Source organism: Pholcus phalangioides, unplaced genomic scaffold (assembly GCF_987345545.1).
Source record: "Pholcus phalangioides strain wild (caught in Gottingen) unplaced genomic scaffold, Ppha-v1.0 ptg000032l_1, whole genome shotgun sequence".
NCBI classification, from domain to species: domain Eukaryota; kingdom Metazoa; phylum Arthropoda; class Arachnida; order Araneae; family Pholcidae; genus Pholcus; species Pholcus phalangioides.
The window spans coordinates 5,961,406-5,980,368 of NW_028301622.1; the positions used below are offsets into that span (position 1 = coordinate 5,961,406).

Below are 18,963 nucleotides of genomic sequence, written 5' to 3' on the forward strand. Positions count from 1 at the left end.
TTGTCACCAGTGAAAAATCTTGAAAGTGCCTAGGTAATCAGTTGGCTGTTATGCTTGACTTCAGATTGCCTAACCATTAAATAAAAGCACTTCGACAGAAACGTCAAATCAAAAACAAAAGAAAACATTTGAGTATGTGAATGAGCATCAATGCCTAACTCTCCATTAGTCTGATTGCTTTTTATTTCCGGATAAAAAGGGCCAAGATAGCTGTAGCAGATGCTCAGTTCTCTTTTTATCTAGTTGGCTGTTTTCTTTTCCCTTTCGGCAGTGGCGGCCGAAATGTATACCTGAGTAGAGTGAAATTTGCATGATGCCAATTGTGAGACGGCCTGGAAAAACCTAGGTAGGCATAATGATTCCTTGAGTGTTTGTGTCAAGTTCATGGGTATAGAGAAAACATTTTTTGGCATAAGAATCTGCTCGCAGTGGTGCCCAATGATGTATGAGTAAGACTTATAAGCAAAACGAATCACATTTATAGGTCGGATGCCTATTTAACGATAGACTCTCAAGAAGCTATATCAAATAGATTACAGGACAGCAGGTGGTGAGTGGCTTTTAGTCTATTCTATGTCGTAGTTAGTCGTTTGCTCCATGCAAATTTGGTGAAATCAATTGGGTTTACTTGAAGTTCACATGCCCTTTCTGATCAGATAATTCAGGCAATCACTAGGCTAAGAGTGGATTGATGGGCTTTGTGTCAGCGTACAGATTACCTTTTCACGACAATTTTGCCAAAAAAGTGATAGCCAGCATTGTGCACCTCATTTCTGTTGTCAAATTTAACCTCACATACTTTTTCACGTTTGCTTCTTTTTATTGCTGTTGTACAACAAGGTTTTTTTTTCACCGGCAGTTAGCTGGACCGAAATTCATGGTGGATTTCTGTATGCAGCAGGGTCTAATAGCATAAAGTTATGATTGCCCAATCTGTAATGTTCCAATGAAGTTGGCCCTTCGTGATGATATAAGCGATGGCTTTTCCTTGTGCTGCCAAAAAAACTGTGAGCATTCCGTGCACTGAGCCATAAGAGATGGTACCTGGTTCAAGGAGAGCCAATTAGCATTGAAATGAATAAAAACCAATAGCATTAAATGGGAAAAAAATAGTATTTTTTCTGTTTGCTGAAACAGGTGGGTAGACATCACAGTGGCATGTAGACACTAATTAGTTTTTGAAAACTGGTGAACAGCAAACGAGTAACTTCCTCCGCTGATGGCGACACATAAACTGTGCCACAATTAAGAATCAAATTGACTAAAATAGTCACAAAGCACACAAATTTCCCTTGATACAGTGGCACATTCGCTTGACGGTATTTGTGTGAACACCGGCCTCTGGATTCTTTAAAGTCACCGAATGATTCATGCAGAAGAGACGGAAACCTTCGTTAAGGCAATCATATGATTTCTAGCAAATCAGAAATAATAATTCCTAGAGGGAAGTATTTCTTCAGCATTCAAATTGTATTTTAATTTAGAAAATCTGCTCCCGAAAACAGATTCTGTATAAGGGACACGCTAACTCGGCAACGTTTTTCCGACAATAAGTCGCTGCCGCGCTGTGTTCTGCGTTGCCGTTGTTCTAGAATGTTCTTTCTGTTAAACTACAGCCAGGTGACACTGGTTGTTGTTTTTTCCTGTTCCTAGTGCATCTTTTGAAACTTTCAACTGCCATTTTCACACACGAACATGTCTTCTCCCTTTCCATTCTATTTTTTTTCTTCCAAATGACGTCACCCCATAGCCGCTGCGTTTTTAATGATTTGGAAAGCAGTTGTGAGAGGAGATCTTTTTTACAGCTTGATTTTCACAATGTAGTGCATGGATCCGATTAATTATCGGATATCATCAAAAAAAAAATTGTCACCATAAAGAAACAACAGAAACCAACATCATCAGATATCACTGGGGATTTTTCTATCAGTCTCTCAGGTTGTACCTTTAATATTTTCCTTTATTTAAACTGGAGTCCAGATTTTATTTATACCCTGATTGATTTATTATATAAACAGTGCCCATGTTTCATTTATAGCGCCTGATAGCGTATTTTAATCCAGAGTTTTATTTTTTAAACAACAGGAAGGGGTGTTGTTTATTTAAAAGCGTCTGGATGCCTTATTGTCTTGATTATTATTATATTTAGTAATTATGTGTGCTTGTTGGTTTTCGTTGTTTTTTATGCTGGCGAATTTTTTTTTTTCGGCGCCTGTAATGTGTCTAACGGCCTTGGCGACTTTTGATCGGGTTGTCGGACATGTTTGGCACTGAAAATCACCAAGCTGCCCCTTATACCGAAGCTGTTCTATGCTGGCCTTTTTCTTTTCGGCGTCTGTAGAGTCAGGCGGTCTAGGCGACTTTTCATCGGACGGAATAGCTTATTTAGCGCCAAAATGTGGTGATCATATCGAAGCTGCCCCTCCCCCCGTATTCGTGGTTTCCGTATTCGCGGTTTTTTTCCTTTTTGGAATTTTTTTTTACAACACACACTGTTTTTACACACGTTACGAACATTCATCATTCACGTGTTTAGTTTACAAAATTTGAGTTGTGCTTGTTTAGGATGTCTTATTCTTCTAGTGCTACTGATAATGCTTTGAAAAGATAGATAAAAGTGAAAACTTGACAAGAAAAATTTGATATATTGACTATGCTTAGCGAATTCAATACCTGCTGTGGTCCGCCATTAAGGAATTAACGAATGTACTGTGAGCTATATCAAGAAAATGGAATCTGAAATTCGTTCAGCCGTAGCTATAGCTGCACCCGTGGCAGTCAAAACTTTGCAGCACCTATGGGATCCATGTGTTTCACATAGGACCGTCTTAAGAGCATCATGGGTCCCTGGGCCAAGTGATTTTTCTGAGGCCCTATCTGACAAATTTTCGAAAATTTCAACTACTTTCAATTTTTCTGAGGCCCCTATTCTCTTGAGGTGCCCGGGTGGGCCCATGCGTGAAGATGGCATTGGTTTCACATACAGAAAATGTGGTTTTTTGTGGGTGTAAGACTGACACAAAAAGGTATTTCAATCGATTGTAATATTATGACAGAAAATGTGAAAACTTTTACTCTTCTCTTCCATAAGGAAAGGGCTGGTGAAACGTCTATTTCATCAGAATTTTATGCAAGCAAAGGTTGTTTCATAGGTTTAAAAAACGATTCAGATCAAGTAATTTTAAAAGCACTGGCGATCAAGCCTCTGCTGACCAGGAGGCAGCTGGAAAATTTCAAAAAATTTGTAGAAAATTATTAAAGAGAAGGGTTATGCACCTCACCAGGTGTTTAACGCTGACGAAACGACACTATTTTGGAAGAAAATGCCGCAAAGAAATTAAGCAAGAGGAAAAAAGTGAGCTCCTGGTTTTTTAAGGCAATTAGAGATAGACTTACTATGTTGTTTTGCGCAAATGCGTACGAGTACATGATAAAGTCCACCATCATTTTCAAATCTGTGAATCCGCGAACGAATCCTGTTGAAGGATTCGCCAAAGGTCCCAGTATTTTGGACGAATTTGGCTTGGACTATTAAAACACTTTCCATGGATTGGCTCAAATGGTGTTTCGTTCCAGAAGTCAGGAGGTACCTTGAGAGTGAATACATGCTATTCTCAAAGTTCTTTTGATATTGGGTTGACCGAGGAGGAGTTAATGCAGCTGAATGGTCCTGAAACTGAAGCAGTACCAGATGAAGATGATCAAGATAAAGAGGTAGAAGACAAGTAACATAGCGGAAGGGATTAGCAAGCTGAAATCATCAATAGATTATTTTCATAACATAAATCCCTCTATTTTACGTTCTTTACATGTAGAAAAATTAGTAGAGGAAGCCTTGTCAACATACTCCAACATACTTGATGATATGAAGAAACAAGAAACAACAAACAGAAATCACCATGTTCTTTCAGAAAACATTGCCAACAATTGCTGCACCCTCTTTTACATTCCCTTCTACCTCTGCGTCACCCTGCTCTTTCTCATGATGTTCAATGAACGAGATATACAATAAAAAAACCTATGGTTTCTGAGAACAGCTTTGGTATAAGGGACACGCCAAATTGGTGACTTTTTTCCGGCGATAAGTTGCCATCGTTGGTGCACTCTGGTTTGGTGTTGTTATGCTGGGAACAGCTGTCGTATGGTCCGCCACTTGGCGATTATTTGGTGCCACACATGTCTGATGGCCCGACGAAGAGTCACCAAGGCCGTCAGACACTACGGACGCCAAAAAAAAAACATCAGCATGCAAAACATAATAGAAACCACCAAGCATAAAAATAGAAAAAAATATCAGTTAAAAAAAATTACACCTGGCCCATTTTTTTAATAATAAAAAGATTGGGGCATAAGGAATTCCGGGCATAAATATTCTATGCATTAAAACTAAAACCCGGACCCTTTTTTTTAAATAAACGGATCCAGGCATGTTGAATAAATAAATAAATATTCTATGCATTAAAACTAAAACCCGGACCCTTTTTTTTAAATAAACGCTGTTCTGGAAAATTCTGCCATCTTCAGGCGGCGTTAGTTGTTTAGCGCGTCTTTTCAAACAGCCGAACAGCCATTTTGTCGTTTGTGCTTGTTCCGAGTATTTGGATTACATTTTCGTCGCTGGTCAGGTTGTATTGTTCCCTTTTCTTTCCCTTTATTTAAACCTTGATCGATTCATTATTTAAACAACGGTCTGGGCTTCATTTAAACAATGCCCGGGTTTTATTCAAAACCTGATTGATTTATTTTTATCCACAGTTTTATACAGTATATTTACTGTGTATAGTTACACAGTTTATTGACAGTATTTTGTGTATATAATGTTTATAATTTGTGTTAATTGCATTTTTAACTGAGTTGCTGTTTTTTTTTTAAATATATGACATCCATATTTTTATGGGCATCTTTTTATCAGCCACCTCGTTGGGCATTTTGCCTGTTGTGGCGTTGTATTTGTATTATTTTTTAAACAATCCAGAGCTTATTTTTGTTTATACCATTTGTTTTAATTGTTTTTTACCGTTTTCTATGCTGGCGATTTTTTTTTCTGGCGCACGTAGTGTCTGGCGGCTTTTTCTCGGACAGTCGGAAAAAATTGCCAACCTGTTCCGGTTTCTGTTATTCGCGGTCACTCCCGGAACGTAACCCCCGCGAATACGGGGGGCCGACTGTATATATATTGATGGGGTGCTACGGAAAATGTTTGTTTCTTTGACGCTGGGGGGGGGGGGGGGGTCCTAAAATGGTTGGTTGGCACCTATATTTTTTTTTTCTGGATTTGTCAACCCCTGGTGTCATGGTTGACAAAAAGAAAGAAAAAGCACTAGCCGGTGCTCTCGGTCTCACTGATAAAAATTTCATCATTCAAATCATTTAAAATATACACTTACTAAAGAATCCTAAAGCTCGTGGAAGTCGGCGGTAATTACTGATAAAATTTGGATATTTCCAGCTTTATTGGATTTGTTTGTTAATAACCATGGAGCTGCTTTGAATCACATTTGGTTAACAGCTACAAGTTTGTTTATAACAACTGTTATTTCTTTTTTGTTTTTTTTCCCTTTGTTGAACCTATAACACTATTATACAAAGGTTGACACATTTAGGCCGTCTTCTGTTTTATTGGTGATATCAATGTGACCATATCTTTTCATGACATTATCAGACATAAATAGGGTGACCATACGTCCCGTATTTCCCGGGACAGTCCCGGTTTTTTCTGTTTTTTTAACTGTCCCGACTTTTTGGCAAAAGTGTCCCGGTTTTTCCCATATTTTACACAAAGCCTACTTGAATTTTTATTCTTTATTGAAGTCAAAGATTGACATTAATTTTCAACTCATAAATTATTTTATGATACATCTATATATGAGAATACTAATCTCCCACATTTGCCTTGGTTTGGTAAACTTTTTTTTTCGTGGAATACATTTTAATCCACTTCAATTTGCAGTAATGCATCATTTCCCGCCATTGTGATTTAACCGTAATTTCAACAATATTTGGCAACTTTGTTTGGTTTTGGCGATAATTGGCAATGTCCCGTATTTGGAATCCCAATGTCCCGTATTTCTCTCGAGAAAATATGGTCAGCCTAGACATAAATCAAGTGACCATATCACCCGTATTTGTTTGGACAATTTTTTTTTTTTCAAACCGAGCACAACTCAGGTCTATTGCCATAGGCAATTTACTACCTAGCGAGTTGTGCCGGAAGTGTAGGTGCGTATACCTAACAGTCTGAGCGCGTATCTAGTATTGTGTACGATTTTTCAGTGCTGCCATCTATATCTCAGAAGTGGAGTGATGTGTAGTGACTGAATATTTGTACTGTTTGTAGTACTGTTGCTCTCTGTGGCGAGGCTTTTTAACGGGGAGATCGGCTCGCATTTGCGCCTCGAAGTTGGGAACCACAGAAAACCAACTTCAGCCGACCACCACTGTGGTGACGGTGGGGGCTCGAACCCGGGTCCCCGCGATGCGAGTCCGTCACTATGACCACTCCACCACCACACCGGCGTTTGGACAATTGCAACTCGTAATAAAACTGGAGTTATGCATCAATGAGATATCGCGTTTTTTTGTGAATGAATGATGTGACACATGTGAGACCATGGCCCTCACATCCTGGAGTAGGGCCCCTAAGCTGGAATCTTTTGCGCCCCCCCCCACATCCTGAAACAGGGCTCCCAAGCTGGGATCTTTTGCGGGCGGGGCCCTCTTTATGATGAATTTATAGCGTAAAAAACCAAAAATGGTGAAAATCGTCCCGAGCCCCAGGGCTGGAGCCTTGCCAGCCCACCCCTTGTGCGGGGGCCATGTGTGAGACATGTGATGCTGAGTGGTTCAGCAGGTCAAAGAGCAATTTTTATTCAGTGCAGTTCTGTGCGGGCGGAGCCCACAAGCTAAATCTCGCCGCTGTGTTGGCCGAGTGGTAGAGCCCCACCGTCGCCACAGTGGTGGTCGGCTGAAGTTGGTTTTCTGTGGTTCCCAACTTCGAGGCTCAAATGCGAGCCGATCTCCCCGTTAAAAAGTCTCGCCACAGAGAGCAACAGACCTACAAACAGTACAAATATTCAGTCACTACACATCACTCACTTCACTTCTGAGATATAGATGGCAGCACTGAAAAATCATACACAACACTAGATACGCACTCAGACTGTTAGGTACACACACACTTCCGGCACAACTCACTAGGTAGTAAATTGCCTATGGCGATAGACCTGAGTTGTGCTAGGTTTGAAGGAAAGCAAGATGGATTTTTTGACGATTTTTCTGCTCTGCATGAACCGAATAGGACCATTTTGCGTCGGCTAAAATGTGTAACTTCATCACGCAACGCATTTTACTAACACGGGGCATCATCTGCTGTCTGCATATCCACGTATTTTTAACATTCCGAACAATTAAAGCCGGATTTTCCTAGGCGCAGGTTTTCTGTGCCGCGTGCAACGTGAATCACCCAGCGTGGCACGCCGTCCACTCAACCAGCAACTTACAGGCTGATTGGTAAAAAAAAACATGAATTTCAGGTTTTAAACCAATCAGCGTTTTTACGATGCAATTCTATTCCTCGGGAAACCCGGCTTTAACGACGTTTGTCGTTAATCAGGGCATACACACATGAGCGTTTTAACCATTTCATGAGCGAGGTCAATTTATCGGATGGCTCCATCTGGAAAGCTCTAAAAATATGTAAGCCTAAGCTCCAACTTATAAACAGAATTCATGGACAGGCGGGCGTGGTCTTCACCCCACCGGAAATAGCGGAAGTCTTTGCGGAGACGTTCGAAAAACAATTCATGCCAAACGGCTTACAAGATAATCACACGAAAAACATAATTCAAGATACCATTATAAGGTTTTTTAGGACAGTTCCCACACCCATGTCCGAGGACGGGGTGGTACCCCTTACGGACATCCATGAACTCAATGAGCTTATCAAACAGCTCAAGCCCAGGAAAGCCCCCGGGATGGATAATATCTCCAATCAAGCGATTAAGTCCCTCCCCCCCTCGACAATAGGCAGCCTAGTCAACATCTTTAATGCCATGATAAAAATCAATTATTTCCCCGCCCACTGGAAAACAGCTGTTATTAAGTCAATACACAAACCGAATACCGATCCCCTCTTCCCACAGAACTTTCGCCCAATCAGCCTTCATTCTAATTTGGGTAAACTATTTGAAAGAGTATACATAAAGAGACTCAACGCCCACTGCGAGAGCAATGATGTAATCAGGGCCGAACAGCACGGATTCCGAAGGAATCACTCGTGCGTAACACAGCTACTCAGAACCACGGAGTTTTTGATGGATGCAATAAATTATAAAGAGTATGTATGCTCCCTCTCCCTGGACTTCTCCCGCGCCTTTGACAGGACGGACCACCCGACACTGCTGTACAAACTAATAAATATGAACTTTCCCCCAAAAATAATATACTTTGTTAAAAACTACTTGCAGGGGCGTAGCTTCATGGTCAGAGTAAGTGATTCGCTCTCGACGATCCGGCCCGTAAGGGCGTCGGTTCCTCAGGGGAGTGTATTAGGCCCTTTACTTTTTTCCCTCTACGTCAACGACTTCCCCGCCCCCCAAAGAGGGCTAATTAGTCAATATGCAGACGATGTCCTTATTTCTACCAATTGCAGAGACCCCCAAAAAGCATTTGAGAACCTGCAAGAAACAGTTGACGATATCGAGGATTACTGTATTGAATCTGACATTGCCCTGAATCATGGCAAATGCAATTTCATTTGGTTTCATAAAAGAAGAAACCCGCCCATGGGCCAAAATCACTTCATTCAACTTGGGCAGGCCAGGCTCCCACCGAAACATCAAATAAAATATCTTGGAGTCTTCTTCGATAGAAAAATCAACTTCAAAGCACACACCGAATATGTACGGATGAAAGCCACTAAGCAACTGGGAATGTTGAACAAAATCTTTTTCCCCAACAGTGGACTTTCGATAAAAAACAAATTAACGCTGTACAACACTGTGATAAGGCCGATAATTACTTATGCGGCACCAGTCTGGGCCTTTGCCACAAAAAAGAATGTCAGCACGCTACAAGTGTTCGAAAACAAAAACTTCAGGAAATTTGCCAGAGCGGGATGGTACTGCCGAAACATTGACATCAGAAGAGACCTAAAGGTCAACACCTTTCTGGAACACATTCGAAAACTCGCAGAGGCGCAATACGAGACGCTGCGTAACTCTGAATACACACATCTAGCAGAGCTAGTCAATTATAACCCAGAGGTTATAATAAGATACGGGCGCCCCCAAAACATTCTCTCTCGACCCTGGTGAATGTATAGTGTAAATATTGTAAATACTGTAATTTTTGTAAATATTTAGTAATTGTTCCTTCTTTTTCTTATTTTCGGCATTTATATTGTAACTGTATCCCATGTAAAACCAGGAGAACAAGAGAGAGGCCCGCATTAGCCCAAAACGAAACCTAAACGGTAGTAACGAGATCGCCCTACAGATGGCGCTACTGAATTCAAAGCATACCTCGGATTACGAACTAAACACCGAACTTGACCCCAGAGGTTTTTTGTCGTCCAACAAGATCGGGCGAATTTTTCCTCTCCCCTTTTTCCACCTAGAGACGTTCCTTCAGACCCCTTGAAAAACCTGACCATAATAAGTGCATAGTGAATGTACTCAACTGTGTTTCTTTTCAGCTAGTGGCATGGCATTCTACCTGCAAAAATTATTGAGAAATGAGCTTAAAATTACCCGATTGCGACTTTTCTTTTACTCAACATTTACACACACATTGCACTACACGCACTTACACGTCACAATATAGGCCACCCCCTTAGTGGTCCGCGGATAAGACCAGTAGAATGTCCATCAAAAATAGTGACATGGAACTGGCAAACAAATCTTAATTCAGCTCAGCTCAGCACGTTTGTTTTTCAGCACTTGAAACAAAGGGGGAAGAAGCAGACGAGTGAAATGAGAATTTAATTTTAATCAAGTGTTCGTGCTGTCATCCATTGGCGTACCCAAGAAGGGGGGGGGGTGGTGTTAATCAAGAAACGTAATATTTAAATATTCTTCCACCATTGCTATATGCTACCGGTTCTGCTATTTTCCACTTTTGTTACTTCTACTGTAAATTTGTCTGAAGTGGAAAGGTTCCTTTTTGAAAATAAGCTTTTCAATTATTCATAATAAGACTAGATACAGATAAAGTCATAAATTTACTAAAATTCCAAAAACATGCACAAGTAACAAAAATCCCAACATGTTGGAGAACAATGCGAGAAAGTAGATTTATAGTTAATCAAAGGACACCACAAGGAGGCCTACCAGCTTACAAAAGTGGAGTCAAGGAGCAAAATTTCTCATTTAGTGCAGTTAAGTTTCTTACACATATGAAAAGACAAAGGTGCAAATTACATCTTTTGCCAAAACACTTACCAAGAAATTTTTTAAGAAGCTTTCTAACCATGAGTTTGATCACCTCGCAAAAATCTCCTCCTATGACAGCAGAGGAAAAACTTATTTTCCTATGGCCAAAGAACTTTCTTTATATGACCAGTCCTCCCCAGACAGTAATTAATGACAATAAAATTTTCTTATACATAAATTTTTCAATTATCTAATTTTGCACATGCAAAATTCTAGTATTATTTTATGCTAGATAATAGGGTCCTTAAGAAATTCCTTTTTGAATAGATGAACAATTCTTATGCTTTCTTTTCTATTTCGTGGATTAGAGATGCCTGGGTATGGCTCTTCTTGGATGCTAAAATATAAATATGTAAATTAATTAATTTATAACATATTGTTACAATTAATCGGTCGAGGTATATTTATTACATTTAAATTTTACTCTCATCATGGTGGAGGTATATTATTACTAAAACCTAAAAATATTTTAGGGAGAGAACAGTCTAGGCTCGCCTCAAAAGCACCACAACTTTCCCAAAACCACATCAATTTCCAATTGTCGCCATCAGATGGCGATGGGTGCACATAAGGTTTTCCACACTCCTATATGCTCTTATTCTAATCATGGCTTAAACACACTACTGCTCGTGCAATCAGCAGAGTGATTTGATGAAGAGGATTGCTGAGTTATTACTAAGCAGTGGAACTCTGGCTTGCATCAGTCAAGGTTTAAGTTCTTTACCAGCTGAACCCGCAAACTGAACTGAATAACAGCATAGTTCAGTTCTTTTTCACAATGCTTAAGGAAACATCAAAAACAAAGAACCTAGAATGAAGCAGACGAAATGATAATTTTCACTTTGTGATTTCATATTAGAACTGTTGGCTGCCATTCTATTCACATTTTTGATAATCAGAAATTCTCTGGCAAGCTAACAGACCCATCGCTAGATGGCTGTATGGGTCTCGTATCTGATCAATATCAAATCAAACTTGTCTGCAGCCACTGCAGAAGCAGAGTTCCAATTTTACATCAACGGATAACAGTAGCATTTTGATTCTTTCAAAACCTGTTACTAATGATAACAATTAAAAATCATGAATTGATAAATTAATCTTGAAACATTGTCAAAATGAAAGAAAGCTTGTACACCTCCCATTTATTTTTGGAATCTAGGGCCCTATTTTTGAGTCAGTAACATTGTGGCACAGTGTCCAATAGTGGGGCCCAAGCAAACAAAAGTCCCCCCAAAAAAAACTATTGAATTAATAAGCAAGATTTTTTGAAACAATGAAATGGATTTCAGTGTGGGCCTCAAGAATATTTGGCCCCCCACCAACTGCTCCAATTCATCAGTTAAAAACAAAGTGTTGTTCATTAAGGAAGATAGGGCCGTGCCTGCAGTGATGTATATGGTAGCGCATTTACCTGGTCTGCAAGAGGACCCAGGTGACAGCGGAAAGATTACTTTTCTTTCAGAGTTCACCTTAACATAATACCCAAAAAATGTCTATTTCTTTACTGTTCATTTTATTTTATTAATTGACTAAAAATTTTGATATTTTGTCTCAGTGCAGGGCTGTTTAGTTCAGGAAGGAGATTTTTTTTTTCTGGGCTCAGGGGAAGGTCCCGCCGAAACTAATACATTAAATATTTTTTACACATATTTCTCTGATAATTTGCTTCATGGGCTGCAGAGTTCTCCCTACTAACAATTGTTAATATTTAGCCCCTACCCTTCAAGTCCCTATAACAGGTTTGATGCAATCACTGGACAAAGGCTTTTATTAGCTTTGAACCAACCCATATAATTTTAGCCTTTTTACAGCTCTATGAAAATATTTGTTCACATTCAAAATTTTTTTTTACACAAAACAAGTTTAGTTGCTTTTAATTTTAGATAAGTCGAGCACTAACACCAGTTGCCTATGCTCAGTGGAGATTTCTTTGAATGGCACCACAGAAAACTAACTTTAGCTGACTTCCCCATATTTTAACCAATGGGGGGGGGGATAAAACCTGGCCTTTCTGGATAGGGTAGGGGCATTCAAGTATTACGTAAGCAGAATTTTGACTCCCTTCTGTTCAGCAAAAGTCCTCCGTCAGCAATATTAAGTAAACTGAGCCAAAGCCCTATCTAAGAGACTTTGCTGACCCTCCAATGAGTACACAGGGGCATAAAGGGGGACTCCTGCCTTTCAAGCCTTTGATTGACCAGTGTGCACTCTCCCAAAACATTGAAATTTGACAGTCTCCTTAAAATTGCCACCCACAATATGTAACCTTCCTTGCCCCCTCAACCTTCAAGCCCCGGTCTTGCTGTAACCCATGTCTGTAAAACTTGACAGCATCATGGGGCCCCCAGATCAAGTGATGTTCTGGTGCACCCCCGTTACTTGATTGCAAGTACCAAAAGGATAAGGCCTTCTACTTTATATACATACTTTCTGAAAGCATATAGATCATTGCCCAATTTCCTATTTTCATACTCTATTGCTTATGTAATCATCATTCGACCCTTCCTCCTCCACTGTCATCAAAAGTCAGAAAATGTGGACCCCCCATAACTGCTAATGTAATTACCTGAATGGCCCTAATCCCACAGCCAACTAAGGAAGTACTTTTTAGAAGACACCAACGAATAAGGCAAATACACAAAAAATAATAAAAGTCCTAATGCATTTCAACACCAATGGGTGCCGTCTTCAGAGGAAAAATTTAACCACTAGTTTTGCTGACCGAGTTTCCCATTTGGGTTGAATACCAAATCTTCACGCTCGGTTGCTCAGCGGAAGAAGTACATCTGTTCACTTCAAACGTCGTGGTCAGAATGAAGCTGTGAGCCTGCGTGAGATACTAATGCAGCGTCCTGATTGGACCTTTGCGGAATAGTGCTATCCGATTGGTCCATTCGAATTTTCTTGTAATTCCCGCTCAAAATGAATTTAAGCCATGGTGTTGCGATCGGGGGTGTAGATTTATTATCATTCACTAGTATATTTTTGAAGGCCCGAATATATGTGTCTTCGTAGAAATCGAGATCAACTGTTGACTTGACTTTGTGAAAAACTCTCGCTTCTTGAAATTTGAATTTATGGCCTTCTTGCCAACAGTGAGCGGCGATGGTCGATTTTTCGCATTCCTGATTCTTAACACAGCGAGCGTGTTCATTTAATCTTGCTTTTATGGGTCTCCTTGTCTGTCCTATATAACCAAGAGAGCAATCACCACATGGAATGTAATAAATGCCCCATTGTTTATTCTGCGGTATAGCATCCTGAGGGGGCATGAAACCAAAGTTTTTAGTGGGCACATCTATGGTTGTTAGATGGAAGTACTGCTGTACAAAATAAGCTTTGTTGGAAACTTGTTCTAACCCTCATAGATGTTCAGAATAATAATTTCTCAAAACGATTGCATGGCGCCAATCATAAATTCATAAATACATGTTCAAAAGGAAAAGACAATACTTTTCAAAACAAAAACAATTTTATATTCAATTAAAGATCAAAATATAAAATAAAGAAAAAAAACTGCAAAAAATCAATGTTTCACTCTAGTATTTGGAATAAGGAGTTTATCTTTGAGTAAAAAAAGACAAAAAAGTGTAATCATCCTGCATGTACAATTTCATATCATCAGAGGCATAGCTGTACAAAATTAAGAGGGAAAAACTGACAAATATACTTTTGTGATCAATGATTTATGATCTATTGCTGATCTACTTAGATGGATCACGTAGAGGCTGGATTCCTCTTCAGTAATATGGACGTCTAGGATTATTCTGGAAAATAAAGACAAAGATTTAAAAAATTAAAGCACTCACGTATATAAATAACTTCTTTATAGATTTGTACCAAACTTGCTGAATTGTCACAACACATCATTAGGCTGCATGATTTTTGTTACCTTAAAATTTAAACAATACATATATATTGATTAACTAACCAACATCTTTGACCTAAGTTAAGAACCCCCTAATCTCTGCTTTGCACAGAGGCCCCCTACGTTCAAATCAGAATTATAAATATTGAATTTAAATTTAGGAAAGACAGATTTAAATTTAAAAAATCTGATTTAAATGAAAAAAATTAGATTTATTTTTTTTAATCACAATTTTTATTGACCCTGTAAAACAACATATGCATCAACACAAAAGTATTATTAATAATGAAAATTTGTGTAACTTAGAATATATTTTTTCAAAGTTAAAATCGATGGTTTTGTCAATTTTTCGTTCACCTGTGCAGACATGTTTTTTTCTCAGAGTGATATGACGACATAATGTAATACCCTATATTTTCCAATCCTTTTTATGGTGTTTTTGTGAACTTGAGAGCATCTTCATTGCACAGTGCAGCTTAAAGGGAACATTGGTTGAGCTGTACCAGTGAATCTAATATTGCCACTGTGGTGATTGAGTGGTCACAGTGATGGACTCCACATTGCACGGACCCGGATTCAAACCCCACCCTCGCCATAGTGGTGGTCGGCTGAAGTTGGTTTTCTGTGGTTTCTAACTTTGAGACACTAATGCAGGCCGATCTCCCCGTTAAAAGGTCTCGCCACAGAGAGCAACAGGCCTACAATGATAAAATCTTCAATCATTACACTTCACTCATGGTTAGAAAAATTGATGGCAGCGCTACACATAAGAAGCATTACACGGAAACAAACTTTGTTAAGTTCACAACACGGACACGCACATTCCGACATGTACCAATGCATTAGAAGTTCTGTAGAGAAATATGGACGAGGTACATGTCTGGTTTAGCAATAGTAAATCTAATGCTATATTTTTTTTAGTTGGAATTTTTCATCCTCCAATTGAATTACATATATATAAAATATATTTTTTAAAATAGCTAAAATAAAATTTAAAACAAATTGTAATGCAATAAATTTAAAACTGCCTCAAACCTATCACTCCCTGTTAATATTAAATGTACAAAAGCCATACATTAGATTTAAAGCATAATTTATGTCAAATAGCAGTAGAAGAGCACTACAATTAATGTCTGTGCATAATATGTGCTGGGAAAATAACCTGCAGAGTTACTGCTTCCAAATTCGGAAGACAGATATAGCAGCACATAATATGCATGACAAACACCACTTTAGGTAAGCAATACATGCACAGAACATTCCAGCATTCATTAATTTTTTAGAAATTCCTCAAAGGAATATTTATGAGTTGCATGTTTAATAATATGAGAGCTTATTGATGTTCACAAGCATTACAAAATATTTCTTCTCCACGTTTAAAGAGGAAAGAATTTACCAGGGGATTGGGCCTGAACCTGTAAGCCAACATCATCCGCTTCCTGTAAGCTTCATATTCATCATCTTCTCGAGTAATATCATCTGGTCTGTTCAAGCCTAACCCAGCATTCTCAACTGGAGCAGCACTCCTATCAAAAATATGTTCAATGAAATATCACAGAAAATACAGTACCGGCTGCTAATAAAATCTGCCACTTCATAAAATCAAATTGCTTAAAAAATCAAATCAATACCAAATCACATTATAAAATTTCCATTGCATAAAAATTAACACCACAGCCATAGAAAATCAAAAACAGTATTTAAATGAACTTCATCTGTTAAGAAAAACTATATGAAACTCATAAGGAAATTCAGCCTCGTAAGTTATTGTCTCATTTTTAGTACCTGAACTTTGCCAATTTTTTTTTCTAAATTCCAATACAAGAAACAAAGGTTCTATAAAGGAGAAAAGTGGTAAAAGAAACTGCGAACTTCAAAAAAGGGGGGGGGATCTTCTATGAAGCATAATCCTGGTCCATCACTATTATTTGCTGCAAACATCAGCAGAAAAATCTGATTAAGAAATAATTTAACCAAAAGAAGTAATCGACTAAACTGATGAAGAATTGGAAGAAAATCAGAAAACTGAATCTATGTCGTTGGTGGCTGATGTCTAGATAAGCTTTGAAACAAAGAGAAGGTGATGGAGAACTTCACAGAACTTTCCATAAATTTTCAAAACAATATTGAAAAAAAAAAACTAATAACACTAATCTAAATAAGTACTTGAAGAAAATGTAAGAATAATTTTCTTGTGAAGATTTGTATAAGATAAGTTTGCGTATTGTATAATGCATAAATGTTTAATTATTAGCAATGCTAGTTTAATTATTAATAATTGCTATACTAAATGACAAAAATGGCAAAAGAGAGGATTTACCTGGGTGAAAAAAATACTCTCAGTTGAAAAAATTCACCTCTGAAATTACTTGTAACTTCTGAAAATGTCCTAATGTAACCATTTTTAAGACAAGAGATATTTTTGCCAGTCTGCGTTCAATTCACATATGAAAAAATATAATGCAGAATTGTACAATACAGTTGCATTAAAAAAAATCAGACAATTGATTTTACCTTTAAAATGGAATGGAAAGCAAATCATATTATGCAAAGTATTATTAATCAGAATCACATTGCATCATGACTATCTACATAACTCTTACGAATGTGTAAATTTTATAGGAAAAGAAAGGGTATATAATATGCTGCTTCCCAAAAGGAATTCATTCAAAGTTCAAAAAAGTCAGAAAGAGGAATTTTTATAGTCTTTGGAATTGTTTTTTATTCATTTTTAATTAATAATTGTTTTTATTGCAACTTTAAAAGTAAGGAAAATGCCTCCTAAAAGACGAATGTCTGTGGAAACAAAAGAACAGATCACGAAATTTATCCAAGACGGAAAAAAACTACAATTCTATTTCTAAACTTTTAAGTGTTCCAAAATTGACAATATTTGTTTTAAAGCAGTTTCAAATTTATGGTGAGGTAAACAAAAAAGACCGGTTTTAGTTGATCAAGAAAAACTTGTTTCAGAATAGATCACTTGATAAAACATTTGGCAAAAAACCTGAGGAAAAGTGTAATGGAGATAAACCAGGAAATTCAAGCCAGTTCTCAAGTTTCTGTCAGTTTTTCTACAATCAAGCTCCTCTTTTTGGTTGAAGACCTACAGAGAAGCCTTTGATTTCCATTAAGAATAGAAAGGCATGACTTCATTTCACTTGGAAGCACCAAAGTTGGACTCACAAACAATGGGCAAAGGTTCTTTGAAGGGATGAGAACAAGTTCCAAATATCTGGATCGAATGAAAAACTATATAACTACATATTAGGTGGCCAGTTAAAAAGCGATTCAACAGGAGATATCAGCTTCATGCAGTTAAACATGGTGGTGGTAAGGTCATGGTGTGGGGCTTCTTTGGATCATCCAGTGCTGGTCCTTTAGTGTGAATAAAAGGCATCATGGACCAAAAACGGTAATTGGGCATTCTAAAGGCTCACTTGTTACCCCACGGCAGAACTCAAATGTCTTGAGGATGGATTTTTAAACAAGAGAATGATCCAAAGCACACAGTTGAGTCTGTGAAGTTGTGGTTTACTGGCAAGAAAGTGAGAGTTCTAAAATGGCCATCACAGTCCTAAATCCTAATACAGAATCTATTGCAGGTACTTGAACATTGCTGTAAAGCTACAAAATTTTCTAATCTGGATGTAAGTTCTTTTAGTTTTTACAGCAAGAATGGAAAAAAGTACCTAATAAAACTTTGATTTTGTGGACTCAATGCAGTGAAATAATTAGAGCCATGGAGTACTTTACCAAATATTGAAAAGCGTGTTATTTTTTTTTTATTATGTTTATTTTTGATGGTTTGATAACTCCTGTGAATCGTCCAATTTTTTCTATCTTATAAGTTCGAGTATATTTGTAAAAAAAAAAAAAAAAACGAAGTATATGATTTGATTACAAGATTATTTTTGCAATCAAATCATATTATATTAAAGCATATCAAATCTATATGCTTTATATACCGATTTAACCCATGCATCAAAATATTTGAGCAAAAATAAGGTTGTCCGACTTTTTTTGAACACAACTGGCAACTGTACTTCTCTTTTGTCTGCCCTAACATTTTCTTCTCTTCTGAATTTTACTTGCAAAGAATAGCTGCTCATAGATGCAATCCCCTGGTGTTTTTGATTATGAAGAGCAGAAGTTCTTACTATATTGCCCTTTTAACATAAATGTATTCAATAATCTTGAAAGCAAACATTGTGATGAAACTTATAAAATACAACCGCAAATAGATGTTTTGAATATTAGCTAAACAACTCACTTATTAACCGGGTTCACAATGCCAGAGCCATCTTGGCCAAGACCTTGACCTTCACTCCAGCCCATTTTTTGGAGTAGCTGATAACCAACGTTATCAGCAGTGATTTTGTGCTCCTTGTAGTCAGATAAATCCGGGTTTCGACCCTCCTTCACAGCATCCCATTTCTCCATGAATCTCTCAAGCTCATCCGGGGGCAAGAAATCGCCAATGTGATGTTTACCTTTAGCTTGTTCAGTCAACGCAACTGCCCAAGCTGAAGAAACAAATCAAAAAAATTTAAAAAGCTCTATCGTGCACAAAACTAAGACACAAAGTAGTAAAGACATGTTTGCAAAAATCTTTAAATTCAGTTTGATGCAGTCTTATATATTTCAGAAAATTGGTTAATCCAT

General features: G+C 37.9%; 2 protein-coding genes across 2 annotated transcripts in view; both read right to left on the reverse strand.

Moving 5' to 3' along the window:
* LOC149066832 (uncharacterized) overlaps positions 1 to 5,574 on the reverse strand; it is a 66,845-nt gene extending 61,271 nt beyond the window's left edge. Inside the window, exon 1 of the mRNA XM_089253150.1 lies at positions 5,388 to 5,574. The gene's annotated coding sequence lies outside the window, so the exon portion shown is untranslated. The remainder of the gene's footprint in view (positions 1 to 5,387) is intronic.
* Positions 5,575 to 13,887: 8,313 nt separating this feature from the next.
* Positions 13,888 to 18,963, reverse strand: part of LOC149066833 (SURP and G-patch domain-containing protein 1-like) — a 32,340-nt gene continuing 27,264 nt past the window's right edge. Inside the window, exons 11-13 of the mRNA XM_089253131.1 lie at positions 18,572 to 18,824; positions 15,695 to 15,824; positions 13,888 to 14,197 (exon numbers count right to left, since the gene is read on the reverse strand). Of these exons, the coding sequence (XP_089109257.1) occupies positions 14,171 to 14,197; positions 15,695 to 15,824; positions 18,572 to 18,824 (410 nt within the window). The 3' untranslated portion in view covers positions 13,888 to 14,170. The remainder of the gene's footprint in view (positions 14,198 to 15,694; positions 15,825 to 18,571; positions 18,825 to 18,963) is intronic.